Below are 17,668 nucleotides of genomic sequence, written 5' to 3'. Positions count from 1 at the left end.
TAGGCTGATCTGTAAACAGTGCTATGTTATATTCTAATAAATCAAAACAGCTGAAATTAGACCAAACACAAAATTCCTTAATAATAATCCTTTCTGAAAAAGCTACAGCTCGTATGAGTACAAGCATAAATAAAATAAATTCTGATGCTTTTTCCCCATTACATCTCACATATATTGTTGGCATAGGCGACGCAGTGGCGCAGTAGGTAGTGCCGTCGCCTCACAGCAAGAAGGTCGCTGGTTCAAGTCTCGGCTGTGTCAGGTGGCATTTCTGTGTGGAGTTTGCATGTTCTGCCTGCATTTGCGTGGGTTTCCTCCAGGTGTTCCGGTTTCCCCCACAGTCCAAAGACATGTGGTACAGGTGAATTGGGAAGGCTAAATTGTCTGTAGTGTATGAGTGTGAGTGAGTGTGTGTGTGGATGTTTCCCAGAGATGGGTTGCGGCTGGAAGGGCATCCGCTGCGTAAAACGTGTTGGATAAATTGCCGGTTCATTCCGGTGTGGCGACCCCAGATTAATAAAGAGACTAAGCCGAAAAGAAAATGATTGAATGAATATATTGTTTGCTAGCACTTCGTGTAGTCTTTTTTGATATTGAAAAGAAAATGAGTATTTGTCATTTTTGCTTGAAAGATCACTTTTTGCAGCTACTGTATATTGTTATATGTTGATATTTTAATTTATTTCTCTATTTTTATTAATGCATAATGGTTTACATAGACAAGCACAGCTTAATATTTTAAACATTTGTTTTTAATTAAATAACAAAATCAATAATGGAATGGGTAATTTCATGCAGAAGTAAATATTAGTTGGTATTTTTGGCATCTCAAACACACAAAATAATAACTCGGATCACTTTTCCTCTTCCGATTTATTAGGTGTGATAATTGCAGATTTTGTTGGAATTGTGTCAAAATCAGATCAAAAAATTTATTTGACTATAAGTAGGTTTAAGTTGTTCATTTTTTCCTCAATGTATACACAACACCTCATATTGACAGAAAAACACAAAATTGTTGAGATTATTCCTGATTTAAAAAGAAAAAGAAAAACTGAAATATAACATGGTCCTAAATATTCAGACTCTGCTCAGTATTTAGTGGAAGAACCCTTTTGAGCTAATACAGCCATGAGTTTTTTTGGGAAATATGCAGCAGATTTTTCATACATGGAATTGGAGAACCTTTGCCATTCCTTCTTGCAGATCCCCTCCAGTTCTGTCAAGTTGGATGCTAAATGCTTGTAGACAGCCATTTTTAGGTCTCTCCAGAGATGCTTAATTGGGTTTAAGTCAAGTCATAACTGGTTGGGACATTCAAGAACAGTCACAAAGTTGTTGTGAAGCCACTTTGTTATTTTATCTGTGTGCTTAGGGTCATTAGGTGCATCCTAGGTCATATACTTATGCAATATTCTACGCCATTTTGTAGTATAAATAGTGTAAGTAGCGCGTTTACACTGAAAACTCTAAAAATAATAAATGCACTTTAATTACTCGGATGATGCATTTATTCGACCGGTAAAATGAAGTGTGGAATAATGGACACTTAACGCACTCAACGACCACAGCTTTGCTTACGTAGCGAAAGGGGTGGAGCTATCAGGCACACATGTTGTATAACTTTATTTATTTTGGATGGTGAAAGCAAATTTCTCCTTCGAGAGTGATTATAGCTCCTCCTGATGGTGACTGCGATTATACTCATGGCAGGTATTATTTGGTAGTTTGGTCATTTATTTATTTCACTGATTTGGCAACAGTCAAAAGTCATCACGGAAACTGTTTGAATTTCCTCTTAGTAAAAAAAACATTAGTGTTCCATTTGGGACAACACTACATACATATACTAGGCTGTTGAGTGTTTAAGTGCATCAGTACATTGCAGTACAGTGCATAAGTGCATAGTGTCACCCGGTACACCCTGACCGGGTGGAGCCCTACTTAGCTTCAGTGGGTGACCATGTGAGAGTTGCAGAGAGCTAGCTGCCGACAGGTGTGTGGCTTTCCTAATCAAGTCCAATTAGTATAATCAAACACAGCTGGACTCAAATAAAGGTATAGAACTATCTCAAAAATGATCAGAAGTAATGGCCAGCAGTTAAATAAATGAGTGTCACAGCAAATGGTCTGAATACTTAAGACCATGTGATATTTCAGTTGGTCTTATTTAGTAAATCTGCAAAATATGTCAACAAATCTGTGTTTTTCTGTCAATATGTGGTGTTGTGTGTACATGGAGGAAAAATGGCTGCAATATAACAAGAGAAAAATTAAAGGGGGTCTGGATACTTTGTATCCACTTTAAATGATAAGATTAGTCTCATTAAATTCAGTTAAATTTACTATTAAATTATTTAACTGTTCGGCATATCGTTATGAAAGCTGATATTACATCATCACATCACGCCCTGAAACAACATAAATAATATTTTTACATTTTGTATTTTTTAATTGGTTCTTGAATACCCATGCCCTATGCAGCATACAGTACCTGTTCCTTGAAAAGCAAAAATATATGTTTGTTTATTTTATTATTTTTTTATGGTTAGCTCTGCTAGTCAAAAGCTGCTTATTTCAACAGGGGAGAGCGAGAGAGAGGAGCCCCCCGTGTGAAAGCAAATCGGATACAGTTGCTAAGTAAATGACATTCTGTTTGTTGCAGCATTGACCCTGTTCTCTGTGGTCATTAATTTCAATCAGTTGCCCAACATGGAACCCAGACCACTGTTTGCCACGGCTCAGGAGAAGCAAATACGACATGGCAGTTTCTCCGGATATATTTTTCACAGCATTCAGCTCAGCACAAACCAAAATTAATGTGTTAAATGTAATTCTGATGATCTTGGTTCAAATGAATAAATTGGAGGAATATGGGGCTGAAATGTTGTTTTACAGCATTACTTGATTCTCTATAATCAAATAGCTTGTTACAGTATTAACCCTCATTTGTAAATAGCTTGGAATGAAAGTATCCAGGGTTTCTACAGGTTTCATCATGTCAAATGTATGACTTTTTAAGACCTTTCTAAGATCATAATGAATGAAATTTCAGACTTACACAAGGCTAAACGCTAAGGATTTTTTTCTAATGGCCCAGTTAAAATATTAAAAACAAATGTTATTGTAAGGAAGATAATCAAGCCATAATAGTAAATAGAGTTAATAAACTTTTTTAAACTTTAATTGAGATGGAATGTTTGTGATTGGATATGTGTTGGCCCGATTGGGCAGATTTACATGGACATAGGAAAATTAAGACCTGTTTAAAATGATTTAAGACCTAGAACACAATATTTCAGTGAATTTAAGAGTTTTTAAGGCCTAAAATTTCGTTTTTAAAATTTAAGACATTAAGACTTTAAGACCCTGCGGATAACCTGGTATTTACTAAATGTAAATACTAAATATCGGTAAATGTAAATTTGTATTATTCCTTTCCGGCAGTTCGTTTGAATAAGTTAAATTATTCTTATTAGCCCATACGAATTTTTCTCCAATTTAAAAGCACACTTTATGCTTAGAAGACAGAAAACGTTTCCAAATAAATGAAAACGGCTGAAAAGAAAACATACTGCGTGTCTATTATATAGAAATGAAAGGGTTCCTTATAAAAAAATGCTTTATTATGTGCCTGTGATACAGCAGTGCTCCCTAGTGTTTGAACAGAGAATTTACCACATGATATGATGTTAAACTGTTGTTGTTGTTTTTTTTCAGATTAAACTGTACTGACCAGGCTGGCTGTGAGAGAAGGTGCAGATTTTCCCAAGGTCTGCGAGCGCATGCGCACAAGGTTGGTGGTCTCCGAGCTTGAGGCTGACCATGACTGCTGGGCATATGACAACAGGTATTTCCCTAAAAAAAAAAAAAAAAGAAAAGGAAAGATGTCTGAATAAAAAGCAGAGCATAGCATATTTAACAAAACATGTTCTTGCAAGTTAATGGCTTAACTAATAATCTAATCTGTTCAAGCGAGATTAAAGAGCATTCTAGGAGTGGCTCACAATTTCACATGCAATGAATCAATGACTCATCATAACGAACACGTCATAACACATGCTGTCTGATATGACCAACATGACAGCTATAAACAAGGGGAAAAGAAGGCTCAAAGGGTAAAACTCTCATTGAGACAGATATACAAATAGTGCAAATACACAAAGATATTCTGTTAAGGAGGTCTACATTTTATAATTATAATTTTTTTATTATTATTTTTGTTGGGGTGGAGAGTAGGTGGGAGATGGCTTTTCTAATTGTAGCATTCAAATAAAAAAGCACTGTAGTAATGTATAAACCAATTGTAAAATAACACAGGGATAGTCTTTTTTAAAATAAATTAAAAACAGAATTATTCTTAAGCTACAAAACTGATCAGACAAGAGCAGGGAGTGGATGTTTGATTAACATTACTCACAGACAGGTTTTTATTTAAAAAAAAAAAATGAATGGGTGGATGTGAATGCAAGTTTTCATTCTCAACAGTTTAAGGAAATTCTGATTGCATTTACAGTTGAAGTCAGAATTATTAGCCCCCCTTTTTTTCTTTTTTAAATATTTCCCAAATTATGAACAGAGCAAATAAATTTTCGTCAGTATGTCTGATAATATTTTTTCTTCTGGAGAAAGTCTTATTTGTTTGATTTCAGCTAGAATAAAAGCAGTTCAAAATTTTTTAAAAACCATTTTAGGGACAAAATTATTAGCCCCTTTAAGCTATTTTTTTTTTTTCGATAGTCTATAGAACAAACCATCGTTATACAATAACTTGCCTAATTACCCTAACCTGCCTAGTTAACCTAATTAACCTAGTTAATCCTTTAAATGTCACTTTAAGCTCTACAGAAGTATCTTGAAAAATATCTAGTCAAATATTATTTACTGTCATCATGGCAAAGATAAAATAAATCAGTTTTTAGAAATGAGTTATTAAAGTATTATGTATAGAAATGTGTTGAAAAAGTCTTCTCTCCGTTAAACAGAAATTGTGCAAAAAAATTAACGGGGGCTAAAGATCCGGGGGGTTGGGGGGGGTTGCCGTTAATATTTGACCATTTAAAGGAATAGTTGTTTCAAAAATGACACTTTGGTCATCATTTACACCCTTTACTTGTTTTAAACCCTTATGAGTTTCTTTCTTGTTAAACACAAAAGAAGAAATTTTGAAGAATGCTGAAAACCATAGTATCTGTTTTTCCTACTATGGAAGTAAGGTTACAGATTTTGAGCTTTCTTCATAATATCTTCATTTGTGTTCAACAGAAGAAAATAACTCAAAAATTTGAAGCAAGTAAAGAGTGAGTAAATGATGACAGAAGTTTCCTTTTTTGACCAACTATGCCTTTAAATGGTCAAATCAAATCGGGTTAACGTCCACCTTAATGAATATTTCTATAAACAATTTTTGGGTGAACCATCCTTTTAAGCGCTATAAGCTGTGCATAAAAATAGGTAAAAATTTCCAAGAAGTCAGAGAGAGGGATTTCTGAGTGCAGAGAAAACAGCATACAATTATTGTTACAAAATGCATTCAATTAATAAATTGTCTTTTTAGGGCATAATTAATTACTCACATTTGCTTTTAACCTTCTTCATCACAGTACGCTCCTTATATATGCATCTCACCTCCCACATCATATTTTGCTACAGTGTCAATTGATGTTAGAAAACAGTCAATATGTCACAACTTCTTAACGTCTGTTACTAAACCAATAAAGATTGGTCCTCTTCTGCATTGCGATGCACTTTAATCTGCATAAACTGTGTCTCTACAACCAAAAAACAGATATCCTGCAACATCCAAAATGAAGACATAAAAAACATTAAGCCTTTTAAGTTTTCAGATGTGATATGGGTGGATAATGTTCTTTTATTGTAGCAAACTAACATGTCGACTTCAAAAATCACTGTCACAGAAAAATGACCCAGAAAAGTGAAGTTTTCAGAAAAGCTCCTCTACACCAATCTAGATTATTTCCAAGTCCTTCACACTTTATGACAGTACACTGAGGAAATTTAAACGGCCTCTACACTTTGACTGAGCCCCCCGTGGATTGTTGATTGATAATCTAAATTCCTTCATGAAACGGAGCTGCCATACCAAATGCAATTTGTTGATTGTGTCAGACTAAATTAAATCTGTTAGACCAAAATTACATAGAGGTAAATTTGATAAATTTATGCTGTTGTGATCTTCTATTTAAGATAAATTGTTTTCATGGTGCATTGAGGGGTTTTCTTGCTGAGAGAAACAAAAATTATGTATGTTATGTATTACTAAGCATCAGCAACGGTACCATAGCTGCCATAAGCATAATATAATGCACTTCATGCATTATCTAAAGAAATCTTATTTCAAATGTAACACTTACGTCTTAACAGTAATTGCCAGTATAAAAATATTATTTTGTGAATACACTCATTGGCCACTTTATTAGGTACACCTTACTAGTACCGAGTTGGACTCCCTTTTGCCTACAGAACTGCCTCAATCCTTCGTGGCATAAATTCAACATTTTACTGGAATATTCCTCAGAGATGTTGGTCCATATAGACATGATAGTATCACGCAGTTGTTGCAGATTTGTCGGCTGCACATCCATGATGCAAATCTCCCGTTTCACCACATCCCAAAGGTGCTCTATTGGATTGAGATCTGGTGACTGTGAAAGCCATTTGAGTACAGTGAACTGTCATGTTCAAGAAACCAGTCTGACATGATTCGCGCTTTATGACATGGTGCATTATCCTGCTGGAAGTAGCCATAAGAGGATGGGATGGACATGGTCAGCAACAATACTCAAGTAGGCTGTGGCGTTGATGCTCTATTGGGACTAATGGACCCAAAGTGTGCCATGCTTTCATGTTGTTGATGCAAAATTCTGACTCTACCAGCCGAATGTCGCAGCAGAAATCGAGACTCAGAGCATGCAACGTTTCTCCAATCTTCTATTGTCCAATTTTGGTGAGCCTGTAGACCTGTAGCCTCAGTTTCCTGTTCTTAGCTGACAGCAGTGGCATCTGGTGTGGTCTTCTGCTGCTGTAGCCCATCCGCCTCAAGGTTGGACATGTTGTAGGTTCAGAGATGCTCTTCTGCATATCCCGGTTGTAATGAGTGGTTATTTCAGTTACTGTTGCTTTTCTATTAGCTCGAACCAGTCTGGTCATTCTCCTCTGACCTCTTGCATCAAAGGATTTGCGAACACAGAACTGCCGCTCACTGGATATTTTCTCTTTTTCAGACCATTCTCTGTAAACCCTAGAGAAAAACTCAACAACTATGCCACGTTCAAAGTTACTTAAATCACCTTTCTTCCCCATTTTGATGCTCAGTTTGAAATGCAGCAAATTGTCTTGCCCATGTCTACATGCTTAACTGCATTGAGTTGCTACAATGTGATTGGCTGAAATTTGTGTTAACTAGCAGTTTGAAAGGTGTTCCTAATAAAGTGGCCGTGAGATAATATCAGAGACAAATGCTGCACTGTAAAAAATACAGGGTTCCACACGTCATTCATGTTGTCCCAACACAAATTGTTTTTTAAGTTAAGTCATTTAAGTGGATTGAACATCTGTAGAATTGTGTTGTTTTAGCTCATTTTAAATTAAGTAGTTTGAACAAGTAGTAAAATACACACACACACACACACACACACACACACACACACACACACACACACACACAAACACAAACACACACACACACACACACACACACACACACACACACACACACACACACACACACACACACACACACACACACATATAGATACACACATATAGATACACACACATATATATTTTTAATTTATATATTTTTAATATATAAACTAAAATGAAACAGTCACAAGATCTGACCATCCCACCAAGTTTCTATTTTTATGATTTATGGTCTGTGGCACTCATTTGTTTTCAGTGCAAAAAAAAACTAAACAAAACAAAATAATAAAAAGTAATAAAATCTAAAGAATACAACAGAGTTCTTGAATCCTTAATGAAACAGCAGGGATTGTATAAGGCAATGACAAAAGCATTTACACTGCATTCGTTTCAATTAATTTGATTAAAGAACAATATAACAGATGGTTACAACAAATACAAAAAGCATTCAAATCTATTAAAATGTTTGTTTTCCTGATTTCTTATGTTCTTTACATATTACAGAGCAGTTGTGAGTTCTCTCATGTTAACTACAGTAAAATAAATATTGTCTCCCTGGCAACTAGCAAAACCTCAAATAAAGAAGGCAACAGAGTTACAAATATACAGTACATGGACTATAAAATTGAACTAAATTATTATGCAACAAACAGAAAAAAATAAAAGTCAATAAAAGGTGAGAGATTATTCTTTTTTTTTCTTTTCAATAGAAACTTTTAAGTTTTCTTCTCACAGAAACACGCTTTTAGCTCAGCTATACTGCTATACTGTAGTTTCCCAGACAACCCATTGGTAACCTGCATTTATGTTTGTGGGCTCCACATGGTCAAAGAACCAGGTCAAAAAACAGGATACGTAGGAGGAAAATTGCGATTCCTGCTCACTAGTCATCATCCACAGAACTAAGGAAATGCCAAGTAGACACCCTCAGCACATTTCTACATGTGCCCTACAGTATATATCTGATACATCACATCAGACAAGAAGGAACAGCAAGCAAAAACCGTATAGAACAGAATGTAAAATGTTGAAAATGTCGTAAAAACAGTCTATTATAGTTATATATGCAACAATCTACAATTAAAGTAGCAATTTGGCCTACTAAAAACTAATTATATTATTATTCTTGACCTGAACACAAAGAGATATTTTAAAAAATATATAACTTTTTTTTTACTTAAAAATTAATAGTTTTTATAATAATATATTTATTATTTAATAATAAAATATTAATAGCACTTTAACACAAATTAACTAAATCGAAGTGGATTGAACATAAACATTTTCTGTAATCTGAAAAAATTGTATCGTTTCAGCTCATTTTAAATTAAGTAGTTTGAACAAGCAGCAAAATTTATATTTTGAGTGTATATTACAAACAGACAAATATTATTTCTTCAATACGACTGAAGAGCAGTACATTCAGTCGAAATTAATCTTGGTTCTTTAATGTGAACTAAAATTAAACAGTCGCAGGATCTGGTCATCCTACAAAGTTTGTATATTTAAGACTTATGGTCTATGGCACTCAAGCGTTTTCAGTGCAAAAAACCCGCCAAAACAGAACAAAAACAAAATATTTATAATAATAAGTAATAAAATCTAGAGAATACAACAGTTCTTGAATCCCTAATGAAACAGCAGGTATTGTGTAAGGCCATGACAAAAGCATTACCACTGGATTCCTTTCAATTAATTTGATTAAAAGAGAATATAAAAGATGATATATTAATAATAATAATATATTTTATAATAATATATTTAAGATTGGTCATCACAGTGGCGCAGTGGGTAGCACAGTTGCCTCACAGCAAGATGGTTGTTGGTTCAAGCCCCAGCTAGGTCAGTTGGCATTTCTGTGTGGAGTTTGCATGTTCTTCCTGTGTTTGCATGGGTTTCCTCCGGTTTCCCCCATGCACAAGTCCAAAGACATGTGGTATAGGTGAATTCTGTGAGTTAAATTGGCCGTAGTGCATGTGTGTGAATGAATGTGTATGGGTGTTTCCCAGTGTTGGGTTGCAGCTGGAAGGGCATCCGCTGTGTAAAACATATGCTGCATAAGTTGACGGTTCATTCCGATGTTGCGACCCTTGATTGATAAAGGGACTAAGTCGAAAAGAAAATGAATGAATAAATATTTAAGATTAATTAAAGATTCTTAAGAATAATACAAATTTAAAAAAATATTTAAAATATTAATAGCATAGTAGGAACATTTTATGAATGAATAATAATAAAAAATAATAATAATTAAACAAAAAAAAAACACGTTAAATAGAAATTTGACAGGAATACAATTTAATAAAGGATTTGCGTTTTACATATTTCACCTTTCTGTGAAGTGTTTTAGGTTGGATCATTTGTGCTTTTCAAATGTTTTGATGAGAGATTTATTTTGAGGTTTTAATTATAGGCATATCATGAGGTTTACTTCTCAATTGTTTTTACTTTTTTGGATAAGGCAAAACTTGCTATTTACATCAGTAGGAAAAAATGCAAAACATATTGTCAAATTGTTGACTGAATTTAAGTTTTATAAAACAATGGATAATTTTGATCATGTTTGAAAAGATGTGGTGCTTTCAAGGAGCTTTGTGCTCCGTTTTTGATGGGAATCTCATGGTTTCCTTATATTTTTATTTTAATAGGTTAATATATGTATAGTCACAAAAATAATTGTTAATAAAATCTTTTTTCAAAGGTTTCTTTCTCCTTCATTTTAAATAGTTACATTGACTACATTTACATGAATATCATTAATCGAATTACTTGCCTTAATCTGAATAAGAGAATGATATGATTAAGGCGTTTACATGAGAGCTTTTTGAATTATCCTTTCATGATCCCGTTTTACATGTTATAGCACATAGTTCGTCTGTGTTCCTGACTCTGTAGGTGCAGAGAATAGTGGCAAAATGCGGCAAAAATTCTACACGACGGTAATAGTTTGAATAGGGTTTTTACATGTCTGTGCTGCACTTCAATAATGTGACTAAAATTGGCATACTCTACATGTCATAGTTTCATTTCTGTTTAGTTTGAATATGACTTTAGTCAAATTAGGTAATCAAAGAAAATAAATAAATAAATAAATCACTGTTTACACGGTAGGCTCTTAATCAGAGTATTGTCTTAATCGCATTAAAATCTGATTATTGGCGTCCATGTAAATGTACTCACTGACTACGTTTACATGGACATTAGTAATCAAATTATTTGCCTTAATCTGAATAAGAAAATAATATGATTAAGGTGTTTACATGAGTTGCTTTTTGAGTGTTCTTTTTATGATCTCGTTTTACATATTACAGCTCATAATTTGATTAACGTCAATGCATCACCATGCAATCCGCATTTCCACTGGAGTTTCATGTAATTTCAGGCGTTTCATTATTAATTTGTCGACTTTAACTGCAGTTTGACACTTTCACTTTTATTCGGGAACATTTCATACATGCCCCCTGTGACAAACGAGATATTGGATGCAACTATGAACGGCTGAAAGAGTGTTGTTTTAATGGAAGTTCATACCGCATGCTGAATGGATGAAAAAAACCTCTGCATTTCTCGATGCAGGTGTCTGTGGTCTGCACTGACTCGGTAGGTGCAAAGAATAGTGTCAAACAACCGTGTGTGTGTGTGTGTGGACTATCCTGTTACAAAATGCAGCAAAACGTCCTACATGATGGTAATAGTTTAATTAAGCTGTTTACATGTCTGTACTGCACTTTAATAATGCGACTAACATCGGCCTACATCACGTGTCTTACTTGCATTTCTCTTTAGTTTGATTAATCTTATACCTTAATAAGATTAAATTAATCAAAAATTGCTGTTTACATGGTAGACTCTTAATCAAAGTATTGTCTTAAATCACATTAAAATATGATTATTGATGTCCATGTAAATGTACTCACTGATTACTTAGTACAACTATTACGTTTCCAGGAAAAAAAAGAAAAAGTATTCCCACAATATGATCTCACAAAAGGCAGAGTGTTACCTGTAAGAGCACCCCCTAGACTTCCCCTCCGGAGCTGTCTGCCATCTTCACTGAGTTGTCTTTTGAATTTCAGTGCTAAACTGGAGCCAAGAGAAGAAACCTCTGGGTTGCTGAACTTGCGGAAGGACACGGAGGGGGGAAAGAGGATATTATCCGGCTGGAAGAAAGAGAAGATCAACATGGAGTTTAATCTGGCAAACATTACAGGAATAGGAGTGTTTACAGCAGATGTAACACAGGGCTGCATATCAATTACTGACAAACCTTTACATTCATTATTATTTAATAGCTTGCATTAGTTCTAAAACTTATTTCCTGTATTCAGCTAACACCGCTGTTATTTTATTATATGTCAAATACCTGTGAATGTAATTTCACGTTGACAAAATTTTCAACCTTAACATTTGATACTGTTAAATGCTCCACTGTGTTATCGTTGTAATTGTTGTTTTATTTTTATACAGTAAATGTCATGTTATATAACCGACTATTTCCTCCACTTTCAGTTCATTTCTGTCTACCCTTTCACCCCCTCCAGCTCACAATGAACAAAACAAGCTTTTTTCTCTCCCTTTCTCTCTGTCGTGCAGATAAAACATTTGCAGACAGGCACATCGGAAGCTTTTTTCCACCTCAAGTGCTAATATGTTGAATAGAAACATTGTTGGAGGAATCAAAAGATAACTATTTATCAAGAATGTATATTGGGCAGAATCTAAATAAATCTGCTACTGCATCATGGTATAGTGTGATTATTAATATGCACTAATTGTCTTTAAACATGTGAAGAGAAGCAACTGCAATGTGAAAAAAAAACATTTATTAAAGTAAACATATAAAAATAAACATTAAAAGGTATATTCCACCGGAAAATGAAATCTCTGCCATCATTTACTCAGCCTTCACTTGGTCAAAACATATTTGTGTTGAATTTTCATTTAAAGAATGAAACTCAAAAATGTAAAACCACACGAGGGAGAGAAAATATGTTCATCATCTATCAACTATCCCTCTACCCCATTTCAACCATCCCTTTAAAACTCAGTTTCTCAAAGAATAACCAGCAATAACCAGCACGTGTCATAACTAGGGCCAGACGGAATCTGCGGACGTTTGTTGCTTTTTCTGCAGAGAATTTTGGTAAAAATCTGTTTTATTTTGGGAGTATCATAACTAAAACCTTAATATGTGAAATAAAAAATAATATCTTTCTAACTTGTATTTAATGTTTAAAATGCAAATCCAATTAGATTCACTTTATTTGGTAAACAAAGCAAGTCTCATATAATATCTCTACTAAAAGACAGAAAATATTACATTACAAACTGCATTGTACATAAATCCGATTAAAATTTTCATATTAGTCAATAATATTACTGTAATTATTTTAAAAAGTGAATAAATATAGATTTACACACATTTACTCAAGTAAACAGAATTAATGATGGGCTAAAAATCTGCGGAAATCTGTGGAATTCTGCGCACACAGATTCCGTATAGGCCTAGTCATAACATGTGTAAATGTGAAGGTATACATGCATAGAGTGTGTTAAATGATTCAGTTTGAAATTGGTAAAACAGATCAGAACTACAGGGGTTGGACAATGAAACTGCAACACTGACCAATTCTATAATATTGTATCCAGCTGCAGGTCCGCAGAGCCACAAACGTTTCAGGCACACACAATCCAGCACACCCGATCTAGGCAAACCATATATGGTTAATGACGGATGTTAATGTTACTAACGTATTCTCAGACATCATCTTCAATATATTTTATATATATATTGTCAATTAATAGCGTAATAAACAATAGTGTATGCTATTTCACAAATATGGTGATCGAGACGGGCGAATGGGGAACATTGTTTCCGATTGCCATTCAATATAATAGACTGGACAATTTTCCATCAGTCATCATAGATGATCAGTCATTATAATCTGACAGAATTAATAGGAGATACTTGTTTGCTGGCATTGCTAGAATATTTTTCAGAGATATATAAACAATCTAAATTGGACAGAATTATTTTAAATATAATGGATTCATTATAATGAAAGAAATAATAGCAAGTTAATATGTATAGACAATTTTGAGGGATGTAAACAAAGACAGTGGTCCCAACGCATTTCCTGTTTTACATATTTAATTTCTATAGCTTCCGAGAATCCAAAAAAGTGCCACATATTAATAAATAATGTTATGATAGCTGTTTTTACATTAAAGGGCACCTACTGTAGGTCCCCCTTTTTCCAAATATAAGTCTTTTGTGTCTCTAGAATATGTCTGTAAAGTTTCAGCTCTAAACACCCATCAGGTTTTTTATTATACCTTTTATAAGTTTCTATTATCTTGGTACTGTTTCTGCACACAAATGTGACAGAATACAGGTTACTCTCCACTGCTGTATGGATATCTGTTATGTTAAATGTACAAAATAAACCTAATTTAAAGTCCACAAACCAAGATTGAAGCATCTTCTTTTATAATTGTTCTGACACGCGGCTGTGGTGATGAAGTAAAGCTAAAGTAAATCGCTGTAATTCATTACACACGTGCACTGTTTTAAAACATTTCGAACTTGTAAAACTCACTCTTGATCACATTTGCTGATGATTGATGATCCTAGCAAACTGAACAGACCTTTTATTCCCAGTTGCTTTGTGCACATCCTGTCTTGTTGATATGATTATACACGTTACACGGAGACATGTTAATACGCAGCTGTCAATCAATTCTGTGGGCGGGGGGACCGCACTCCTACGTCAAGTTGCAGTCGGTCTGAAAACTGCTCCAATTGGACCACCGTTTTTATGTTGTTAAATTTATTTTCATGTAGTTTGACGGTCTATACAGCATGGGCGTTGCTAGGCCTATTTTAGGGGGGCTGTACCCTATATTTCTACCCAGCCCCCCTAAAACTTTTGCGATTAGCTCACAAACTGTACACAAAATTATCGTCTCTGTCCCCTTTAAATTTTATATGAAAACAGAGGAGGAATTCAGCTCCTCCCCGTTTTTGTTTTTCTTTTGATCAGCAAACCACAGCTGTGCAGAGTGAGAGAACAAGGTGTGTGTTTATCGATAGATTACGAGAGTACTTAGGCCTATAATATCTGCTTATTTGCAGTTCTTTGCTATAGATACACGTGTACACCAATGTCATGGAGGAGCCGGGTTTCCCATCTACTGTTTCATCGGTGCTCACCTCATCATCACAGCGGTTTCCTCGAAAAAGTATCTCTTATCAAACATTTCGCTATTTTATTTTCAAAATTAACTACCAATATTTTTTGTTGTGCATGTGGCATTAACTATACCGTACAGTCCTGCACAGAAAGGATTAAAAACCACTTAGTGAATGTACTTATTTTAACTGCCAGAGTCACTGACAGAGATAGAAACATCATGTGTTGTCTTGTATTAAAAAAAATCTTATTTATTATTGTGATTCAGATCATGAAATATGTGAATTAGCCTGTAGGTTTAAAAATATATATTTTTTGTTATTTTTATTATAATTATTTTTTATTAACCTCAGGAGCTGAGCCCCCCTAAAATGAAAATCCTAAAATTGCCCCTGCTATACACTATACCTACAAATATGTCTGTCCAAACAGCATGAAAAGCAGATTTTTCACCATAGGTGCCCTTTAAGTTATGGTTAAATTGCCTCTTTTTAACTATAGGAATTAATTTTAATGTGATATGTTATTGTTTTTTATATATATTTTACTACAAAACGATTTTAACTAAGTATGACAACATTAAGATCCTGAATTAATTCCTACAATTAAGAGAGTCTATTGTGTTTCCTTTGTATGTGGATATGTGAATAAAGTCAGTGTTTTAGTGTTTTATTTACATAATTTGAGTTCCAAAACTCCACAGATGTTAAAATCATTGTTACATTATAATAATTAAATAATGACTGAAATGAACCCTAAACTGTTCACAGTCTACAATCTCGATCGCCATATTTGTGAAATTTAGTAGGTGGCAATAATGCTCCTAAGCAGTTAGTCGTTGTTAAACAAGAAAAAAAAAAAAAAATAGAAGACTGATCTGTCATTAACCATATATGGTTTGCCTAGATTATGCGTGCTAGATTGTGTGTGTGCCTGAAACGTGTGTGGTTCTGCGAGTCTGCAGCTGGATATATCTCAACCAATTTAGTTTTGGATGTTTCATGGCAAGATTCGATCATCCTGAACATTCAAAATTCATTGATTGCACATTCCCCCAGTAAGAGCAGTAAGTGAAGGTTTAACCAGTGGAGTAATAGCCCAGTTTTGCTCAAAATATTGCACAGTATTCAAAGTAATGTCAGCATACCCCCAAGAAGGATGAACCACATCCTACAGGAGTAACTGTGGACATGAGGAACTGTCTGAAGGGATGTCCATGTGCTAACCCAGATTGTAACCAAAAACATGAAACCACAGTAGCTCAACTCAGTGCAGAATTAAATGTGCACCTCAACTCTCTGGTTTCAAACAAAACTTGTAGTTGGGAGCTCCACAAGCCAAACATGTGATCTGATCGCACATGCCAATGACAAATGTCAGTTTCAATGGTGCCAGCTGCAAAAACCTTTGGGCTGTGGATAATGTGAAGCATGTATTGTTCTCCACCTTCATTATCTTTCCCACATCCTGGAGAGTTACAGTGTGGAGAAGCCCCCAAAAAAACGTACCACATAGACTTTTGCATGCCCAGAGTGAAGCATCTGTGTGGATTAATGATGGTTTGGACTGCAACATCATGGCATTCCCTAGATCCGATACTTGTGCTAGACAAGCACATCACTATTAAAGACTACCAAACCATTATGGAGGACCATGTGTGCCCAATGGTTCAAACATTGTATCCTAAAGGCGATGCCTTGTTTAAGGATGATGATACACCAATACACACAGCAAGACTGGTGACAAAGTGGTTTGATGAACATGAAATTGAAGTTAAACATATCCCTAGGTCTGCACAGACATCATATTTAAAAATTATTGAGCCACAGGGTGTTTTGGAGGAGTGAGTGAAGAAACATTTTCCTACACCAGCCCACTCTTCTGAAAGAGAATGGTGCAAAATCCCTCTGGCCACTGTGCAGGAATTGAATCTGTCATTCCCATGACTAAGTGATGCTGTTTTGGCAGCAAAAGAAGGCCCTACACCATACCAATTAATTATTGAGGTCTGAAACCATGTGTTTCAGTTTCATTGTCCAATCTATTGTTACATAATAATTATATATGAATTGTAAAGCTCCACGTATACTGGAAACCTCTGAATTCAAATACAGAACACCATGTCAAATGACAAAACATTATTTCTTTCCATTGTCAAACAAGAAAGCCTCATGTGGGGCTGAGGAGCTACTCGCTGGGAAACAATGGAATAGTAGAGGAAGAGGTTCCTTCCCACGAATATAAACAAATGGAGGCCCTGTGAGTTCTCTAACTGAAAATGAACTCCCTCTGCTTTGAGGAAAATGATTCATGATACACACTTTTCTGCAATGATCCACACAAATGAAAACCCAATGAAAACTAAACCCACGTAAGAAGACCTAGGTCTTTAGGAAAACACCATTAAGCCATGAAACCATATGGGAAAACACATGAGGTCATCTCCTCCTGGGACAAGTAAACTTCATGTGACATATCACATTCCCATGCTGGTCAATAAACATTTTAAAAAGGCAGGTGTCGCCCCAAAAACTCAGAGACAATACACAGTTGTAGTCTTGAGTACTTCAAAACCTACAGAGTTTTTGCAAAAGTGATTCAGAACCTAAGAGGAAGTTTAAGTCTAGCAAAACAAATCAGTTGCGTGACAATTGATGAAATTGAAGTACTTGTAATTTTTACAGTTATTTTTGGTCTAATTCTGCACACTAATAATTATAGTGTTTAAGACCCTGGTTTAAAGTGAAGTGGTCTTGTATGCCTGAAATAGCTGCCAGGCTTATCTCAAAGGCACTTTTAGGACCAAAATG

At 34.9% G+C, this 17,668-nt stretch overlaps 1 protein-coding gene across 5 annotated transcripts in view; it reads right to left on the bottom strand.

The window, feature by feature from the left end:
• Nucleotides 1-17,668, bottom strand: part of mast4 (microtubule associated serine/threonine kinase family member 4) — a 205,034-nt gene that overhangs the window by 147,380 nt on the left and 39,986 nt on the right. For all 5 annotated transcript variants that reach the window (XM_056458429.1, XM_056458430.1, XM_056458433.1 and 2 more), the window contains exons 2-3: nt 11,669-11,825; nt 3,737-3,858 (exon numbers count right to left, since the gene is read on the bottom strand). In XM_056458429.1, the coding sequence (XP_056314404.1) occupies nt 3,737-3,858; nt 11,669-11,825 (279 nt within the window). The remainder of the gene's footprint in view (nt 1-3,736; nt 3,859-11,668; nt 11,826-17,668) is intronic.

The sequence above is a fragment of the Danio aesculapii genome, chromosome 5 (assembly GCF_903798145.1).
Source record: "Danio aesculapii chromosome 5, fDanAes4.1, whole genome shotgun sequence".
NCBI classification, from domain to species: domain Eukaryota; kingdom Metazoa; phylum Chordata; class Actinopteri; order Cypriniformes; family Danionidae; genus Danio; species Danio aesculapii.
This window is presented reverse-complemented; position numbering and strand designations above follow the sequence as displayed.